This window comes from Bufo gargarizans, chromosome 3, assembly GCF_014858855.1.
Source record: "Bufo gargarizans isolate SCDJY-AF-19 chromosome 3, ASM1485885v1, whole genome shotgun sequence".
Classification (NCBI taxonomy): Eukaryota; Metazoa; Chordata; class Amphibia; order Anura; family Bufonidae; genus Bufo; species Bufo gargarizans.
In genome coordinates, this window is record NC_058082.1 from 94,603,085 (window position 1) to 94,624,611 (window position 21,527).

General features: G+C 45.6%; 1 protein-coding gene across 6 annotated transcripts in view; it reads right to left on the minus strand.

Moving 5' to 3' along the window:
* Positions 1–21,527, minus strand: part of LOC122931045 (disheveled-associated activator of morphogenesis 2) — a 222,037-nt gene that overhangs the window by 106,275 nt on the left and 94,235 nt on the right. For all 6 annotated transcript variants that reach the window (XM_044284949.1, XM_044284944.1, XM_044284947.1 and 3 more), the window contains exons 4-5: positions 11,330–11,404; positions 5,583–5,677 (exon numbers count right to left, since the gene is read on the minus strand). In XM_044284949.1, coding sequence (XP_044140884.1) covers positions 5,583–5,677; positions 11,330–11,404 — 170 coding nt within the window. The remainder of the gene's footprint in view (positions 1–5,582; positions 5,678–11,329; positions 11,405–21,527) is intronic.

Consider the following 21,527-nt stretch of genomic DNA (forward strand, 5'->3'; position numbering starts at 1 on the left):
ACAGATCCCTCTCCTTGGGATGAGCGCAGCTGCAACAGCTTAATTCTGCTCGGCGAGGCGGCGGACACATCCACAGCTTGGCCGCGCTCCCTTTCCCTAGGTGATGAAGTTGTCTTGTGGTGACAAGCGACCCCCTTAAGAGCCAGGAGCAGACTCTGCATCTACAAGACGTCTCCGCTTACAAGGGACGCCGGCTGCCAAGGAACATGGGCATTTCTGAGGCGGGGGAGGGGGGGGTGGCATCCGTCATTTCCGTGCCAGCTCATAAACACTTTATATTGGTGTCTTTAAACTGATTCACTTGGATCATGGAGGGTAACATTCAGATACGTTGACACCGGCCCTCGAGAGGGGTTCAATGTCCGCAGTAAGCCTTGATATATAGCATTATATTAGTCCGAGACCAAGACCGCCCCATAACTACTGTCAGGTAAAGGGACAGTCATTGAATAAAAGGAAGAAACTGGTCTCTGGGATGCCACCTATAGGTAGCTACCCTCTAAAGAGGACCCGTCCCTGACATGCCTGGTTTAATAGCTTCATGCATCCCCCTGTAATAACATTTCTGGAGCATCTATTCTTATGGCTCTATGTTGTTCCGCTCCTTTATTATTCCTGCTAGAACCTACGAATTAATTGCTAGCAGTCTGCAGTATGGGTACAGAGGGGTGGTAACCAGTTGGGGGTGTGTCCCTGCACAGACTGACTCTATCCAATCAGTGCTGCTATTGTCAGACTGTGCAGGGACACGCCCCCAACTTGTTGCCTCCCCTCTATACCCTTACTGCAGACTGCTAGCAATTTATTAATAGGTTCTAGCAGGAATAATAAAGGAACGGCACAACATAGAGACATAAGAATAGCTGCTCCAGAATGGTTATTACAGGGGGGATGTATGAAGCTATTAAAACAGGCAGGTCAGGAGCGAGGAGAGGTCCTCTTTAAAGGGGTTGTCTCACTTCAGTAAGTTGCATTTATCATGTAGAGAAAGTTAATGCAAGCCACTTACTAATCTATTGTCATTCTCCATATTGCTTCCTTTGCTGGTTGGATTCATTTCTAAATCACATTATACACTGCTCGTTTCCATGGTTACGACCACCCTGCAATCCATCAGTGGTGGTCGTGCTTGCACACTATAGGAAAAAGCATCAGCCTCTCTGGTGGCCGGGACCGCGGGGGTGAATATAGGCTGGTGCTTTTTCCTATAGTGTGCAAGCACGACCACCACTGATGGATTGCAGGGTGGTCGTAACCATGGAAACAAGCAGTGTATAATGTGATGGAAAAATGAATCCAGCCAGCAAAAGGAAGCAATATGGATAATAGCAATACATTAGTAAGTGCCTTGTATTAACTTTCTCTACATGATAAATGCCACTTACTGAAGTTAGAGGGCCCCTTTAAGGTCATGTCCAGCCCATTAAAGAGCATTGGAAAATGACTAGATAAGTAATTTGCATACTTAATTCCCAGGGAGCATTGTCTGTCAGATCGGGGTCTCTGCAAGGAGATCCAGAAACCTCTGAGGGCTTCAGAAGGAAGGAACCAGACTCTCTAACGCCACCTATAGGTGCTGCAGATTGCTGCTATGTCTCCTGAGTCCGTTCTCCTCTTGAATGCTTCTTCTAGGGGGAGTAATTGACCTACAGCAGGGACGCCCAACCTGTGTTCCTCTACAACTCCCAGCCTGGACAGCCTACAGCAGGGCATGGTGGGAGTTGTAGTTTTACAACAGCCGGAGGGCCGCATGTTGAGCATCCCTGACCTACAGCATCCATTTTACCATTTAGTCACAGAGTCACCCAGACTTCCTAGAAATGCACGGACTTTGCTCTCAACTTCAGTCTCTATGGCTCCCCCAAATAGTACAGCACAGGTCACAGTCACGACTGAGCCCAATGTGTTATAAAGCTTTACCTCATTATATACATTGGACCCAACTAGGCGTCATGTAGGATGCCCAGGAGCTACCTGCAGCCAGGGCCACCATCGGGCCCTACTGGCAGTCAGGGGCCACTGCCAGCAGCCTCTCTTCAGTGAGTACTAATGATAGAAGTTGGGAGAAGGGCCCTCTCTCAGCTAATAGACCATCACTAAAGAAACTACATTGACTCTGATATGATCTGAACCCCAGACCTTCTTTACAGCAGGCAGAAGACTTACCTCTACACCACAGACCTGCCTTGGAAATGTTGGAATGAAAGGATTTTCTTAAAAGATGTTTCCTTTATAGGAATGATATTAAAGGAACATATCACTAAAATGAAGGAGGGGATTTGGCCATTTTTATTTACGCTTTTTACTGATCACCATCCATGAGTATTGAGTCCGCTATATTCTACCAGTTACTGTTTTCTTCATAGGCATGATATTAAACGGTAACACTATGGTCTCTTTCACACGGGCGTCGCAGGTGAGGGCCGGAAGCGTTCAGGGTGCATTGCGGGAAACCCGCGGGAGTAGGCACGCAATTTCAGCCAGTTTTGTCTGCGATTGCGAATGTTTCTCAGTTTCGGGGGGCTACAGAGTTGATATCTGGAGGCTTGGGCTCCATGACATAATTAGTGTGGGAATGTCTTGTAGCTATTTCTCCTGTTATTAGGGTTAATGGCCCAGAACCGGCGAGGCCTCCGCTAACAGAGGATAATGAGACGCCGAATCCGGTCACAAAAAGATCCATTTATCAGAGAAGTCATGAAGTGAACCGTGGTCCTTGTATCAATCTAATGCGATTTACTCATTAACTGCGGCCGCTTCTCACAGAAAACTCCCTGCATTCACAGAGGGGTACTGTTCTCCAGGAAATAGGGAGGCAACAATGTAACAAACACCAGTGTCGTGTATGCAACAACGTATGAAAGACCGGTGTCAAGTATGTAACAATGTAACAAAGACTAGCGTCCTGTATGTAACAATGTAACAAAGACTAGTGTCCTGTATGTAACAATGTAACAAAGACTAGTGTCCTGTATGTAACAATGTAACAAAGACTAGTGTCCTGTATGTAACAAAGTAACAAAGACTAGTGTCCTGTATGTAACAATGTAACAAAGACTAGTGTCCTGTATGTAACAATGTAACAAAGACTAGTGTCCTGTATGTAACAATGTAACAAAGACCAGTGTCCTGTATGTAACAATGTAACAAAGACTAGTGTCCTGTATGTAACAAAGTAACAAAGACTAGTGTCCTGTATGTAACAATGTAACAAAGACTAGTGTCCTGTATGCAACAATGTAACAAAGACTAGTGTCCTGTATGTAACAATGTAACAAAGACTAGCGTCCTGTATGTAACAATGTAACAAAGACTAGTGTCCTGTATGCAACAATGTAACAAAGACTAGTGTCCTGTATGTAACAATGTAACAAAGACTAGTGTCCTGTATGCAACAATGTAACAAAGACTAGTGTCCTGTATGTAACAATGTAACAAAGACTAGTGTCCTGTATGCAACAATGTAACAAAGACTAGTGTCCTGTATGTAACAATGTAACAAAGACTAGTGTCCTGTATGCAACAATGTAACAAAGACTAGTGTCCTGTATGTAACAATGTAACAAAGACTAGTGTCCTGTATGTAACAATGTAACAAAGACTAGTGTCCTGTATGTAACAATGTAACAAAGACTAGCGTCCTGTATGTAACAATGTAACAAAGACTAGTGTCCTGTATGTAACAATGTAACAAAGACTAGTGTCCTGTATGTAACAATGTAACAAAGACTAGTGTCCTGTATGTAACAATGTAACAAAGACTAGTGTCCTGTATGTAACAATGTAACAAAGACTAGTGTCCTGTATGTAACAATGTAACAAAGACTAGTGTCCTGTATGTAACAATGTAACAAAGACTAGCGTCCTGTATGTAACAATGTAACAAAGACTAGTGTCCTGTATGTAACAATGTAACAAAGACTAGTGTCCTGTATGTAACAATGTAACAAACACCAGTGTCATGTATGCAACAACATATGAAAGACCGGTGTCAAGTATGTAACAATGTAACAAAGACTAGAGTCCTGTATGTAACAATGTAACAAAGACTAGAGTCCTGTATGTAACAATGTAACAAAGACTAGTGTCCTGTATGTAACAAAGACCCATTTCACGTGTGTAACAATGTAACAAATACTAGTGTCGTGTATGCAACAACGTAAGAAAGACCGATGTCCTATATGCAACAATGTAACAAAGACTAGAGTCCTGTATGTAACAATGTAACAAAGACTAGAGTCCTGTATGTAACAATGTAACAAAGACTAGTGTCCTGTATGTAACAAAGAACCATTTCACGTGTGTAACAATGTAACAAACACCAGCGTCATGTATGCAACAACGTATGAAAGACCGGTGTCAAGTATGTAACAATGTAACAAAGACCCATTTCATGTGTGTAACAATGTAACAAAGGCTGGAAAAGTGTGCAACAAAGATCAATGTCATATATTGCAACAATCCCTGGTATAATATACAGGGTGTAAAAATGTAATGAAGGCAAGTGTTATGGGTAACAATGTAACAATGACTGGTGTATGTTCCAATGTAACAATGATCCGTGTCGTGTGTGTAACAATATAACAAAGACTGGTGACATGTAAGCATTAAACACTGGTGTACAGTATGCAACAATGTAACAAAGACCGATGTCCTATATGCAACAGTGTAGCAAACACTATAGTCATGTACACAAGAATGCTACAAATACTGGTGCAATGTATGCAACAATGGAACAGAGACAGGTGTCGTATGTCCAAAAATGTAATAAACACTGCTGCCATGTGTACAACAATGTAACAAAGACCAATGTCATATATGCAACAATGTAGCAAAAACTATTGTCATGAATACAAGCATGCAATAAATACTGGCACAATGTATGCAACAAATGAACAAAGGTTGATGTCATGTGCCCAAGGGCTCGTTCGCACGACCGTCGGTGTGCCGTTCCCATATTGCGGACCGCATTTGCGAATCCCCAAAACATGGGCTCCGTTCCATTGTCATTCCGCATCACGGATGTGGACACATTCATTTCAATGAGTCCGCAAATCCGGAGATGCGGAACAGATGCACAGAACGGAACACTACGGAAGCACTACAAAGTGCTTTCTGGGGTTTCCGTTCCGTGCCTCTGCACCGCAAAAAGATAGAACATGCTCTATCTTTTTGCGGAACAGAGGGATCGCGGACCCATTCAAGTGAGTGGGTCTGTGATCCCCATGCGGCTGCCCCACGGAAGGTGCCCGTGCACGGGACACCAACGGTCGTGTGAATGAGCCCCAACAGTGTAATAAACACTGCTGTCATGTATGCAAAAATGTAGCAAAGACTGGTGGCATGTAGAAACAATGTAACACTGATACTATGCAACATTGTAACAAATGCTGATGTCACGAAAGCAACGCTGTGACGGTGCGCGGCAAACAATGTAACAACATCTATTGTCACGTAGGGAATGAGAAGGAAGAAAGTTTCATGTTTCTAATGGGAAATCTGCGTTTTCCAGAAGTCAAGGCCAAGGTTTCATGATGTCATCACACAGGAGCAGTGATGTCACATAATGTCAGGGGCTGTACCTCATCGGTTGGGTCCGGAGCGCCGTCTTCAAGTCTTCTACAATTTTATTCCTCGTCTCTGTATCTTCCTCATCAAAGGCGTAAACCGTCTGCATCTGTGGAGGAGACAGAAGGACATGAGCGGGTCCTGCAGTATGGAAACCAGTGCGGCCGACCACCTCACCCTTAGGGCTCATGCACATGACCGTTGTTGTGTCCCGTGTCCGTTGTTCCGTTTTCCGTGATTTTCTGCGGACCCATTGACTTTCAATGGGTCCGTGGAAAACTCTGCTAATGCAACGTTTGTCATCCGCGTCCGTGATCCGTGTTTCCAGTCCGTGAAAAAAATATGACCTGTCCTATTTTTTTCACGGACAACGGTTCGCGGACCCATTCATGCACACAAGATTGTCATCCGCGTCCGTCTCCGTTTTTTTCCTATCATTTGCATGGCAAACTAAACTTAGATTTTTTTTTACTTTCCTTCATGTCTGGAGATCCTCCAAAAATAAAGGAAGACACACGGAAACAAAAACGGACACGGATCACGGAACAACAGAACCCCTTTTTGCGGACTGCAAAAAAATACTGTCGTGTGCATGAGGCCTAAATGGAGGGGCTAACATTTAAAGGGCAGTTTATTCTATATAGATACAATGTCAGAAAGTTTCCAGTCTTTTTGCTCCGCATTTCCTGTGGGATTGATTTTGGGATCCCTCGCTGGTGCGCGTGGGACAGAGACCATCTATCCAACCGCTGGTGCAACAACGTAACAAACGCTGAAGTCCTAGCATTTGCTTTTTCTGTCTTCCAGCAGGCAGTGGGTTAAATTCCGGCAGCTCATGGAACAGCTGCTCCTACCAGACCTTGGCAATGCTTTCCAGGTGCCCTGGGAAGTGGTGAAGCCTTGGACACGGCACATGCCAGCGCCAGCTCGTGAACCCATTCATGACTACCAATAATCCCAGCTGTTAACGCAGAGATTTCCCCATGTCACTCGTCAGCTGAGCCGACGACCTACTGAATTATTCAACGCACATTGCGGTACGATGTACCGGGAAAACAGCCGAGAGATGACGGAAGGCCCCAGTCCTATCCATGGGAAGCTCCAGATTAGAAGCGGGTTTTGCACGGGGCAGGATGGGCTGGTAGCAGCTGTATTTGCTGAGCCTGAGCCCTGTCATACAGCTGACCTGCTTTACATTGCCTGGGCTTCCTCCTGATGCTGGGCAGACAATGAACACCCCATTAGGAAAGGGAAAAGTCATCTCGTTGTCACTGTTGTTCTAAAAGCCGTATGCCCCCGGAATCAAAGCTGAAAAGCTAAAAAAAAAAAAGAAGGGGAAGATTTGGGGGAAACAGTAAGTGGGTGCTGAACCGCCACATTTTGCTATGGGCTACTCCTAAGGCCTCTTTAAGACGGGCGTTGCGGGAAAAGGTGCGGGTGCGTTGCGGGAACATACACGATTTTTCCGCGCGAGTGCAAAACATTGTAATGCGTTTTGCACGCGCGTGAGAAAAATCGGCATGTTTGGTACCCAAACCCGAAATTCTTCACAGAAGTTCGGGCTTGGGATCGGTGTTCTGTAGATTGTATTATTTTCCTTTATAACATGGTTATAGGGGAAAATAATAGCATTCTGAATACAGAATGCATAGTACAATAGCGCTGGAGGGGTTAAAAAAAATAATAATTTATCTCACCTTAATCCACTTGATCGCGCAGCCGGCATCTCTTCTTTCTGTCTTCTGTGCTGTGTGCAGGAAAAGGACCTGTGGTGACTTCACTCCGGTCATCACATGATCCATCACCATGGTAAAAGATCATGTGGTGATCGGAGTGACGTCACCACAGGTCCTGTTGCTGCACACAGCTAAGATGAAGACAGAAAGAGATGCCGGCTGCGCAATCAAGTGGATTAAGGTGAGATTAAAAAAAAATATATATTTTTAACCCCTCAACGCAACCGTGCTTGAAAATCGCGATTTTCACGTAACGCAGGCCCCATAGAAATGAATAAGCTTGCGTGAAAATCGCAAGCATCCGCAAGCAAGTGCTGCTTGCGGATGCTTGCGATTTTCACGCAAGCTTATTCATTTCTATGGGGCCTGCGTTACGTGAAAATCGCACAAAATAGAGCATGCTGCGATTTTCACGCAACGCACAAGTGATGCGAGAAAATCACCGCTCATGTGAACAGCCCCATAGAAATGAATGGGTCGGGATTCAGTGCGGGTGCAATGCGTTTAACTCATGCATCGCATCCGCGCGGAATACTCGCCCGTGTGAAAGGGGCCTAAGGGTGTTATCCCGGTGGTCCCCTGGTTTTTACCCTTCTCTGCAGGGGCTACTGCCTCCAGGAGCAGTCTCGGTGTGATTGACAGCTGACCCACGAGGGTCAGGGAAACTGGTGTAGGTGGGTCAGGCAGAACCGTAGTCGAGGACAGGCCAAGGTCAGGGCCGGCGGAGAGCCTACAATACAGGTAGTGATGAGCGACGTTTTTACAAAAATTCTATTCGGCTGTTTTACCAAACTTCGACAAGAAATTCAGATTGGTTACAAGGTGCTTCGTCACGAATCGCGTTCCACTGTATGTAGCGGGTGCAATGATGGGAACGGCGATTGTGCCTCCCCTGTCATTGAACCTCTCAGATGCCGCGTTCAATGCTGATCGTGGCATCTGAGAGTCACATTGAGGCCTTTCAGGGGTTAAAAAAAATACACACCTCGTCCATTTGATCACGGAGAAGCTGTCGCAGCCATCTTGATTGGAGAAAACGTGCGCTGAAGTGATGATGTCACCGCGCTGACATGGTGAGGTCACACGTCAGCGCGCAATGGATTTGGCGCATTTTTTTTTCGCTCAAGAAGGCTGCGACAGCTTTTCCATGATCAAATGGATGAGATGAGTATGTTTTGTGTTCCTTACCACCTTTTCCGGAAAAATCGATTCGTTACCACGAAGCGCCAGGAAATTCGGATGTATGGAGAATCAAATTTTTTCCTGAAATTCAGATCAAATTCTACTTTGATTCTCTTAACGCTAAATAGGCAGAGTAGGATCAATAAGAAGGGTAGGTACAGGCCAGGCAGCAGAATACAGTAAACAGGCAGGAGGTCAGTACATGGACAGACAACAGGAAATAGTACACCTAGCAGGAACTTACAAGCTTCCCACAGGGGAACGTACCGGAAATACCCCAGGGTTGCCACCCAATGGATGATAAAGAGTAGGGTGCTGGGGCGCTGGCCCTATAAGAGCCAGAGGGGGCGTGTGCCCTATGGGCAGAAGTGGAGGGTCTTTTCAGCAGGCAGACCACAGTCTGCATGGAGTGACAGAGTGAAGTAGGGAGCTTCTGCTGCGGCGAAGTGACCACACAGCCAATGACAAGCCCCCCCATACACATTGTTACACTGCACCAGCACTGGAGGGGAGAAGAAGGGGCACACACCCCCAGGGACACATTGGCTTGGGATTTGGGGCACAGGGCAGGAGGATTTCTTGTGATTGGTGCTGTTCTTATATTACAGGAAGGGGTTACAGACGTAGGAGCCATTCTGTAAAGTGGAATCAGTCTTGGCCCTTCATTTCCTTAGCTCCCCGGCGGCTGTCATCGCGGGGCTTTCAGATGTGACCGTTCCCCAATTAGGGGTGCGGCAGAACAGAGTAATAGATGGGTGCGCTCCAGTGGGGCTGTACGCCCAGTGATGGATGAGGAATTTATATTAACAGCCGGATGAAAGAAAAGCAATTACTGACCTTGTGTTTATGGAGACTCCTACAGTAAGACAAATGGACAAGAGCAATTTCTGCAGCACAATGGACGCATCAATCACTGGATGTTAGGAGCTCAGCGCTGTGGCTGGTACTGCTATAGGGGGCACTGTGGCTGGTACTGCTATAGGGGGCGCTGTGGCTGGTACTGCTATAGGGGGCACTGTGTCTCTACTGCTATAGGGGGCGCTGTGGCTGGTACTGCTATAGGGGGCACAGTGTCTCTACTGCTATAGGGGGCACTGTGGCTGGTACTGCTATAGGGGGCACAGTGTCTCTACTGCTATAGGGGGCACTGTGGCTGGTACTGCTATAGGGGGCACAGTGTCTCTACTGCTATAGGGGGCACTGTGGCTGGTACTGCTATAGGGGGCACTGTGGCTGGTACTGCTATAGGGGGCGCTGTGGCTGGTACTGCTATAGGGGGCGCTGTAGCTGGTACTGCTATAGGGGGCGCTGTGGCTGGTACTGCTATAGGGGGCACTCTGTGGCTGGTACTGCTATAGGGGGCACTGTGGCTGGTACTGCTATAGGGGGCACAGTGTCTCTACTGCTATAGGGGGCACTGTGGCTGGTACTGCTATAGGGGGCACTGTGGCTGGTACTGCTATAGGGGGCACTGTGGCTGGTAATGCTATAGGGGGCACTGTGGCTGGTACTGCTATAGGGGGCACTCTGTGGCTGGTACTGCTATAGGGGGCACTGTGGCTGTTACTGCTATAGGGGGCGCTGTGGCTGGTACTGCTATAGGGGGCACTCTGTGGCTGGTACTGCTATAGGGGGCACTGTGGCTGGTACTGCTATAGGGGGCACAGTGTCTCTACTGCTATAGGGGGCACTGTGGCTGGTACTGCTATAGGGGGCACTGTGGCTCTACTGCTATAGGGGGCACTGTGGCTGGTACTGCTATAGGGGGCACTGTGTCTGGTACTGCTATAGGGGGCACTGTGGCTGGTACTGCTATAGGGGGCACTGTGTCTGGTACTGCTATAGGGGGCACTGTGGCTGGTACTGCTATAGGGGGCACTGTGGCTGGTACTGCTATAGGGGGCACTGTGTCTGGTACTGCTATAGGGGGCACTGTGTCTGGTACTGCTATAGGGGGCACTGTGGCTGGTACTGCTATAGGGGGCACTGTGGCTGGTACTGCTATAGGGGGCACTGTGGCTGGTACTGCTATAGGGGGCACTGTGGCTGGTACTGCTATAGGGGGCACTGTGGCTGGTACTGCTATAGAGGGCACTGTGGCTGGTACTGCTATAGGGGGCACTGTGGCTGGTACAGCTATAGGGGGCACTGTGGCTGGCACTGATATGGGAGGTACTGTGGCTGGCACTGTTCTGTTGTAACCAACCAAAAATAGGACTCTAATAAAAAATTGATACAATGTATTATTCCTAGGGCAGGGCCAGGGGGGTGGAGCATGACAAAGGGCTTCTCTCTTTAGTCCCCTTTGTATATCTGTCTCATGCTGTGTCTTCTCAGGATCTACATTAAGCATAACACAGAGTATCAGACAACCCAAAGTATGTGGCCCTTGGAACAATTTGAGTGTGGCCCTCTGGCTGGTATGACATAAAAACAATATGGCAGTTATAAATGATGCATGACTGTGAATGTGTGAATACATTGACGTTTTGTAGCTTTTAGCCCTGTCAGCGGTTTTCTACAGACTGGAGCCTCATCCGTGGATTCATCCGCAGGACGCTTACGGAAAATGCATTGATTAGTTTATGAGAAGCGACTGAGACCCTGAGCCGATCGGCAGGCGCTGTCCCTTGTCACAAACACTTTCTTAGGTAATGATTCGTTGTTGGCGGCCTCGGCGGGATGACACCTGTACGGTGCGACGAGGGTTACGTGTCCGTCTCTGCTTTACTACCTGACTTCTGGTTTCAGTCTGACTCGAGCTCATTATAAACAGAATAACAGGAGATGAAGTGTCTGCGCTATCAATCAGTGCAGGGATTTATACTGCAAACATCACTCACGGCGGCCATGGAGTTGATCCTGTCGATGTAATAGTCGGGCCAGCTGGTCGCCAGTTTATTCGGATCCTCTTGTTCCTGCAACAAATATAATGGACAAGATGAGGTCAAGAAGGGGAAGTGATTGTCACCAGCCCATCCCAGTGTGAAGGTCTGCCCCGTGTCCTCTGCCACAGCCAATAGAGGGAAAGTTGGAATACATTGCAAAACTAAATGTTTTAAGAATGATATAAGAAAAAAAAACATCCATCAACATGCAGAGAAAAACGTCTTCTGGTATTATATGCATGAAAAAAATGTAAATATTGTAGTGTTTTCACAGTGGACACTGGAGGAGGTGCGGTAGATTGAGGCCTTCTTGTTTTTGAGGCCCACCTGTCAGGTTTGCCGCGAACACTGGGAGAGAATGAGCAGAGTCATCTCATTATCATCAGAGGATGGGCTAAGCAGTCTTCTCATTATCATCAGAGAACGGGGCCAGCAGAGTCATCTCATTATCATCAGAGGGCACTGTCAGCAGAGTCATCTCATTATCATCAGAGGATGGGCTAAGCAGTCTTCTCATTATCATCAGAGGGCACTTTCAGCAGAGTCATCTCACTATCATTACAGGATGGACTACACAGTCTTCTCATTATAATCAGAGATCAGTGTCAGCAGTCACCTTATTATCATCAGAGGGCACAGTCAGCAGGGTCATCTCATTATCATTAGAGGGCGGGGTCAGCAGAGTCATCTCATTATCATTAGAGGGCGGGGTCAGCAGATTCATCTCATTATCATTAGAGGGCAGGATCAGCAGAGTCATCTCATTATCATCAGAGGGCAGGATCAGCAGAGTCATCTCATTATCATCAGAGGGCAGGATCAGCAGAGTCATCTCATTATCATTAGAGGGCGGGGTCAGCAGAGTCATCTCATTATCATCAGAGGGCAGGATCAGCAGAGTCATCTCATTATCATCAGAGGGCAGGATCAGCAGAGTCATCTCATTATCATTAGAGGGCGGGGTCAGCAGAGTCATCTCATTATCATTAGAGTGCAGGGTAAGCAGAGTCATCTCATTATCATTAGAGGGCGGGGTCAGCAGAGTCATCTCATTATTATTAGAGGGCGGGGTCAGCAGGGTAATCTCATTATCATTAGAGGGCGGGGTCAGCAGGGTAATCTCATTTTCATTAGAGGGCGGGGTCAGCAGAGTCATCTCATTATTATTAGAGGGCGGGGTCAGCAGAGTCATCTCATTATTATTAGAGGGCGGGGTCAGCCGAGTCATCTCATTATCATTAGAGGGCGGGGTCAGCAGGGTAATCTCATTATCATTAGAGGGCGGGGTCAGCAGGGTAATCTCATTATCATTAGAGGGCGGGGTCAGCAAAGCCATCTCATTATCATTAGAAGGCGGGGTCAGCAGTCATCTCATTATCATTAGATGGTGGGGTTAGCAGAGTCATCTCATTATGATTAGAGGGCGGGGTCAGTAGTCATCTCATTATCAGAGGGTGGTCGAGTTAATGCCATCTCTTTCGTCCTGCTGGAGGTCTACACATAAGGCTCTGTATGCAGCTCCCCGGTCTCTGAGTTTTTCGGCCCCCTCATGGGGCAGCACAGGACCAGGTCAGCGCCTTCACCTTGTTATTCGTGATTGTCAGAGATGAAATAATTCAGACTTTCTGGAAATTAAGAATTTTATTTCAGATTTTCTATGATTTTTGTAATGCTGCAGGGGCATCACTAACCCTGATGTATCCACCATGTGTCTCCTGTCCTCAGTGCAGGGATTGGGGGCAGCGCAGACTCCAGTGACGCCATTACTGCTGGGACCCTGGACGCGCAGAGCGCGCTCACCGCTTCTTTCTCTGCCCGCCTCGTCCGCATCTTTATGTCTCTGCCCCAGAGAGTGGATTTGTCATTATATATTACAACCAAATCCTACATCACTCTGCAAGCGGAAAAAGCCTTTCTCCCGGCACCGCGCCGTTTATGGCTTCATAAACCTCGAGAATCAGCGAGTGATGAGGGAAACTTACAGAGGAGCAATAGAGGCGTCAAATGGTCAGAAGTAGAGGCAGATCTGCTGGGGCTGGAAACGGGGAAGCCCCCAAAAGACTGCCCCCTGGTGGCCAGGTATCAAAGATGGGGGGCACTGAAAAAACGGATATGGTTCAAACTAACAATCCGCACTCTAACCTCTGATGGGAGGACTGCGTCAGTTTGTGCCCTTCGTACCCAGTGATTGGCATGGGGCACACAGATCCTCGCTGGCATCCGATCTCTGTATCTCCTCTGGAGTTTCATTGGTCTTTTTCCAGTGATGCCCCAGACATCTAAGGCTTTGGATGCAGCACTCGCTGTATCTAATCCTACTATGTGTGATACTGTCTGCTGAGCTGTGTATCTAATCCTCTCCTGTGTGATACTGTCTGCTGAGCTGTGTATCTAATCCTATCCTGTGTGATACTGTCTGCTGAGCTGTGTATCTAATCCTGTCCTGTGTGATACTGTCTGCTGAGCTGTGTATCTAATCCTATCCTGTGTGATACTGTCTGCTGAGCTGTGTATCTAATCCTCTCCTGTGTGATACTGTCTGCTGAGCTGTGTATCTAATCCTATCCTGTGTGATACTGTCTGCTGGGCTGTGTATCTAATCCTCTCCTGTGTGATACTGCCTGCTGAGCTGTGTATCTAATCCTATCCTGTGTGATACTGTCTGCTGAGCTGTGTATCTAATCCTCTCCTGTGTGATACTGTCTGCTGAGCTGTGTATCTAATCCTATCCTGTGTGATACTGTCTGCTGAGCTGTGTATCTAATCCTGTCCTGTGTGATACTGTCTGCTGAGCTGTGTATCTAATCCTCTCCTGTGTGATACTGTCTGCTGAGCTGTGTATCTAACCCTCTCCTGTGTGATGCTGTCTGCTGAGCTGTGTATCTAATCCTATCCTGTGTGATGCTGTCTGCTGAGCTGTGTATCTAATCCTATCCTGTGTGATGCTGTCTGCTGAGCTGTGTATCTAATCCTATCCTGTGTGATACTGTCTGCTGATCTGTGTATCTAATCCTATCCTGTGTGATACTGTCTGCTGAGCCGTGTATCTAATCCTGTCCTGTGTGATACTGTCTGCTGAGCCGTGTATCTAATCCTGTCCTGTGTGATACTGTCTGCTGAGCTGCTGTATCTAATCTTATGCGTGATACTGACTGCTGCATCTAATCCTATCATGTGAAACAGTCTAATGTACCTAAAACTGTCATGTGTGATACACTCAAATGTATCTAATTCAATCATGTGTGACACTGCCCCATGTATCCAATTATATCATGTGTAATACTCTCTGCTGAGCTGTGTATCTAATCCCATCAGGTTTGATACTGTCTGCTGAGCTGTGTATCTAATCCTATCCTGTGATACTGTCTGCTGAGCTGTGTATCTAATCCTATCCTGTGTGATACTGTCTGCTGAGCCGTGTATCTAATCCTGTCCTGTGTGATACTGTCTGCTGAGCTGTGTATCTAATCCTATCCTGTGTGATACTGTCTGCTGAGCTGTGTATCTAATCCTATCCTGTGTTATACTCCCTGCTGAGCTGTGTATCTAATCCTATCCCGTGTGATACTGTCTGCTGAGCTGTGTATCTAATCCCATCATGTGTGATACTGTCTGCTGAGCTGTGTATCTAATCCTCTCCTGTGTGATACTGTCTGCTGAGCTGTGTATCTAATCCTATCCTGTGTGATACCGTCTGATGAGCTGTGTATCTAATCCTATCCCGTGTGATACTGTCTGCTGAGCTGTGTATCTAATCCTATCCTGTGTGATACTGTCTGCTGAGCTGTGTATCTAATCCTATCCTGTGTGATACTGTCTGCTGAGCTGTGTATCTAATCCTGTCATGTGTGATACTGTCTGCTGAGCTGTGTATCTAATCCTATCCTGTGTGATACTGTCTGCTGAGCTGTGTATCTAATCCCATCATGTGTGATACTGTCTGCTGAGCTGTGTATCTAATCCTATCCTGTGTGATACTGTCTGCTGAGCTGTGTATCTAATCCTATCCTGTGTGATACTGTCTGCTGAGCTGTGTATCTAATCCTATCCTGTGTGATACTGCCTGCTGAGCTGTGTATCTAATCCTGTCCTGTGTTATACTGTCTGCTGAGCTGTGTATCTAATCCTATCCTGTGTGATACTGTCTGCTGAGCTGTGTATCTAATCCTATCCTGTGTGATACTGTCTGCTGAGCTGTGTATCTAATCCTATCCTGTGTGATACTGTCTGCTGAGCTGTGTATCTAATCCTCTCCTGTGTGATACTGTCTGCTGAGCTGTGTATCTAATCCTCTCCTGTGTGATACTGTCTGCTGAGCTGTGTATCTAATCCCATCCTGTGTGATACTGTCTGCTGAGCCGTGTATCTAATTCTATCCTGTGTGATACTGTCTGCTGAGCTGTGTATCTAATCCTATCCTGTGTGATGCTGTGTATCTAATCCTATCCTGTGTGATACTGTCTGCTGAGCTGTGTATCTAATCCTATCCCGTGTGATACTGTCTGCTGAGCTGTGTATCTAATCCTATCCTATATGATACGGTCTGCTGAGCTGTGTATCTAATCCTATCCTGTGTGATACTGTCTGCTGAGCTGTGTATCTAATCCTCTCCTGTGTGATACTGTCTGCTGAGCTGTGTATCTAATCCTCTCCTGTGTGATACTGTCTGCTGAGCTGTGTATCTAATCCCATCATGTGTGATACTGTCTGAGCGAGGCTCATGGCACTACAACCCAAAACATCCCCATTCTGTGCAGACGAGGGGCCACTGCTGGGGCCCATTTTGGCCGGTAATTAATGCCCTGGGAGACGGCGGGTGACTGTTAATCAGGGTTGTGTTGGCAGGGCCCAGACGGGCAGAGTGCCAGATTCCAGGCCCCGCTCCCCAGAGGAGCATTTATCCCGATGGCGGTGTCACTTCTCTGTTCGGTGTCAGCCTCATCTGACCCTGATCTTTGTCTGCGGAGACCCGGCTCGATCCTTCATGTACTGACCCCGTCCTTCTAGACAGCGGGCGAGCGGGGCCCCAATGATAGCGACACCGAGGGTCACAGAGGGACTGCTGAATGTCACAGGGATATCACTGTGAAACCATAATCAGCTTTGCAAAAGTATTGAACCCCTGCTACATACCCCCAATAATTATATCTAACAGTTTTTCTTTCAGACCTGTCACTTCTCAGTCCATCAAGAAGCTAAAGTCTGGTCTCCCAGTCTCCGAGTCTAGAGGGCATTGGTACTATAAAGGGGCACAGGGCATTGCAACTAAAATGGGGGCACAGAGGGCATTACTACTATAAAGGGGCAACAAAGGGCATTACTACTAAAAAGGGGGAACAGAGGGCATTACTACTATAAAAGCGCACAGAGGGCATTACTATTATGAAGGGGGCACAGGGCATTGCTACTATAAAGGGGCACAGGGCATTGCTACTAAAAAGGGGGCATAGGGCATTGCTACTATAAAGGGGCACAGGGCATTGCAACTAAAATGGGGGCACAGAGGGAATTACTACTATAAAGGGGCACAGGGCATTGCAACTAAAATTGGGGCACAGAGGGCATTACTACTATAAAGGGGCAACAAAGGGCATTACTACAAAAAATGGGGAACAGAGGGCATTACTACTATAAAAGCGCACAGAGGGCATTACTATTATGAAGGGGGCACAGGGCATTGCTACTAAAAAGGGGGCATAGGGCATTGCTACTAAAATGGGGGCACATAGGGCATTACTACTATAATAGTGTACAGAGGGCATCACTACTGTGAAGGGGCACAGAGGGCATTACTACTGTGAAGGGCCACAGAGAGCATTACTACTATGAAGGGGCACAGAGAGCATTACTACTGTGAAGGGGCACAGAGAGCATTACTACTGTGAAGGGGCACAGAGAGCATTACTACTGTGAAGGGGCACAGAGGGCATTACTACTGTGAAGGGGCACAATAGACAATAGTAATCTATGAAGGGGCCACAGAGAGGGCATACCAACTGTAAGTGGGCACAAAGATGGTATTAACACTGTGAAAGGGACACAGATCTGTCTGTCCCTGTGTGCCACCATCACCATGCCCACAGTGTTCTTATGTCTTGACGCCGATCTTAGCTTTGTCTTTTATTTACTAGTAAAATCATGTCTGTCCTGACGCCGAGCCTCTTCCTCCAGTATTCGCTGTTCCACATTATTCTACGTTTTATCAAAAATCTAAAATTTTCATCCTACAAAAGCCAAAAGTCCAACATTACGAGGGAGGAGAATTTAAGGTCCCTGTTTTCTTGACCTGATGCCTGCAGATAGAGACTTCCAGCCCAGCCGCATGTTCCAGCTCCATGGCCGCCTCTGCTCCTGTACGGACTCTATTAGTGTCCTGTGATGTCATGGCGGCTGCGGGTCCTCCAGCACAGTGCAGGTCCTCCAGCACAGGCTGCCTTCCCTCATTTTTATAAAGTGTAACTTCATGATCTGCTCCAGGAAGGTCCACAGAAAATGTAACCTGCTCCTACCGGACCTACCAGCAGAGGGCGCCTGATGTCATCATGAGCTCAGCAAAAAGAAGAATCACCCCTTTAAGGGTTCAGAATTGCCCCCCGCTGGGTACAGTCAGGACCTTCCAGTGTTAAAGACCCAAAGAAATCAATGGGAGAATTATCATTTAATTATCAAGACTGGTCTCCTTTTAACATAATTTTTCTTAAAGGGGTAGAAAAATATGGCGGCCATTTTTGCAAAAACAGCAGCACAACCATAAGTTGTATCTGGTATTGGTGCGCTGCTCCGTTCAAGTGAATGGGCCTGAGCTGCAATACCACAGACAACCTGTGGTGAAGAGGGGCGCCGTTTATGGAGGTCAGTGGTAGTTTGCTGGTCCTTGCCCAATATACCAGATAAATAAATATATAAGTTCCTTATAAAGTTTAGTAACTTTGCTTTACTTATTTTGCAATAATCTAACGTTTTATCATTCCTTATACTTCCGTCATCACCAAAGCTGCATTCAAGAAGCTCACCTGTCCCTACTAAAGCAGTGTCAGCTCTGCAGTTTATAACAGGCATTATCCATCTATCGTTATACCCAGTGCAGAGTGGGATTGCAGCTAAACTGCTATAGCAGTACTGTGAATGCAGCTCTGGATGTGACTGGAGCACCAGATAGGAATATTAGTTAAGCACAGTAACTAAACATTGTATGTAGAATCTACATGTGACGTTTGGTTCCAATATGGAGCTGTCCTTTAAATGCATATCCTGTGTGTCCCCACTTATTCTAGGCAGTCATGTGACCAGGGCAGTCATGTGACCCCCCCCCCCCCCCTTCCCGACAATCCATACGGCCTCAGGATCTAAGGACAATGGGGCAGAGGTCAGGGAGGGGGTAAGAAACTCTCCCGGAGAATTCACCAGGATGCAAAATAATTTTACCCAAGTGAAATAAAACTGGAGATCAGATAATTATCGGGCCGGCACTTAGCGAGACTCAGAGCGAGCGAGGAACCGGCCCCGCGCCAAGCTCATTAACAGGAGCGCTCCGTGCCAAAGAACAGGAGTCCCCGGGATGTTTTCCTTTTATAAAGCACTTGGGAATGAGGTCCAATGACTGGCGGGAACTGGGCGGCATCCAGAGAACAGGACACGTCCATCATCAGGCCGGACCCAACAGCAGCACATCCTGCGGCACCATGTAGCATCTCATATCTAGTGATACGGACCATGCTGGTATAACCTGGGCATCTCCTGTATATAATTATATGTGTACAGCTGGTATAACCTGGGCATCTCCTGTATATAATTATATATGTACAGCTGGTATAACCTGGGCATCTCCTGTATATCATTATATATGTACAGCTGGTATAAGTTATACATCTTCTGTATATAGTGATATGGACCATGCTGGTATAACCTGGGCATCTCCTGTATATAATTATATATGTACAGCTGGTATAAGTTATACATCTTCTGTATATAGTGATATGGACCATGCTGGTATAACCTGGGCATCTCCTGTATATAATTATATATGTACAGCTGGTATAAGTTATACATCTTCTGTATATAGTGATATGGACCATGCTGGTATAACCTGGGCATCTCCTGTATATAATTATATATGTACAGCTGGTATAACCTGGGCTTCTCCTGTATATAATTATATATCTGCAGCTGGTATAAGTTATACATCTTCTTGTATATAGTGATATGGACCATGCTGGTATAACCTGGGCATCTCCTGTATATAATTATATATGTACAGCTGGTATAAGTTATACATCTTCTTGTATATAGTGATATGGAGCATGCTGGTATAACCTGGGCATCTCCTGTATATAATTATATATGTACAGCTGGTATAAGTTATACATCTTCTTGTATATAGTGATATGGACCATGCTGGTATAACCTGGGCATCTCCTGTATATAATTATATATGTACAGCTGGTATAAGTTATACATCTTCTGTATATAGTGATATGGACCATGCTGGTATAACCTGGGTATCTCCTGTATATAATTATATATGTACAGCTGGTATAAGTTATACATCTTCTTGTATATAGTGATATGGGCCATGCTGGTATAACCTGGGTATCTCCTGTATATAATTATATATCTGCAGCTGGTATAAGTTATACATCTTCTTGTATATAGTGATATGGAGCATGCTGGTATAACCTGGGCATCTCCTGTATATAATTATATATGTACAGCTGGTATAAGTTATACATCTTCTTGTATATAGTGATATGGAGCATGCTGGTATAACCTGGGTATCTCCTGTATATAATTATATATGTACAGCTGGTATAAGTTATACATCTTCTTGTATATAGTGATATGGAGCATGCTGGTATAACCTGGGCATCTCCTGTATATAATTATATATGTACAGCTGGTATAAGTTATACATCTTCTTGTATATAGTGATATGGAGCATGCTGGTATAACCTGGGCATCTCCTGTATATAATTATATATGTACAGCTGGTATAAGTTATACATCTTCTTGTATATAGTGATATGGACCATGCTGGTATAACCTGGGCATCTCCTGTATATAATTATATATGTACAGCTGGTATAAGTTATACATCTTCTTGTATATAGTGATATGGAGCATGCTGGTATAACCTGGGTATCTCCTGTATATAATTATATATGTACAGCTGATATAAGTTATACATCTTCTTGTATACAGTGATATGGAGCATGCTGGTATAACCTGGGTATCTTCTGTATATAATTATATATGTACAGCTGGTATAACCTGGGTATCTCCTGTATATAATTATATATCTGCAGCTGGTATAAGTTATACATCTTCTTGTATATAGTGATATGGAGCATGCTGGTATAACCTGGGCATCTCCTGTATATAATTATATATGTACAGCTGATATAAGTTATACATCTTCTTGTATACAGTGATATGGAGCATGCTGGTATAACCTGGGTATCTTCTGTATATAATTATATAGGTACAGCTGGTATAAGTTATACATCTTCTTGTATATAGTGATATGGAGCATGCTGGTATAACCTGGGTATCTCCTGTATATAATATATATGTACAGCTGGTATAAGTTATACATCTTCTGTATATAGTGATATGGAGCATGCTGGTATAACCTGGGTATCTCCTGTATATAATTATATATGTACAGCTGGTATAAGTTATACATCTTCTGTATATAGTGATATGGAGCATGCTGGTATAACCTGGGTATCTCCTGTATATAATTATATATGTACAGCTGGTATTAGTTATACATCTTCTTGGATATAGTGATATGGAGCATGCTGGTATAACCTGGGCATCTCCTGTATATAAATATATATGTACAGCTGGTATAAGTTATACATCTTCTGTATATAGTGATATGGAGCATGCTGGTATAACCTGGGTATCTCCTGTATATAATTATATATGTACAGCTGGTATTAGTTATACATCTTCTTGGATATAGTGATATGGAGCATGCTGGTATAACCTGGGTATCTCCTGTATATAATTATATATGTACAGCTGGTATTAGTTATACATCTTCTTGGATATAGTGATATGGACCATGCTGGTATAACCTGGGTATCTCCTGTATATAATTATATATGTACAGCTGGTATTAGTTATACATCTTCTTGGATATAGTGAT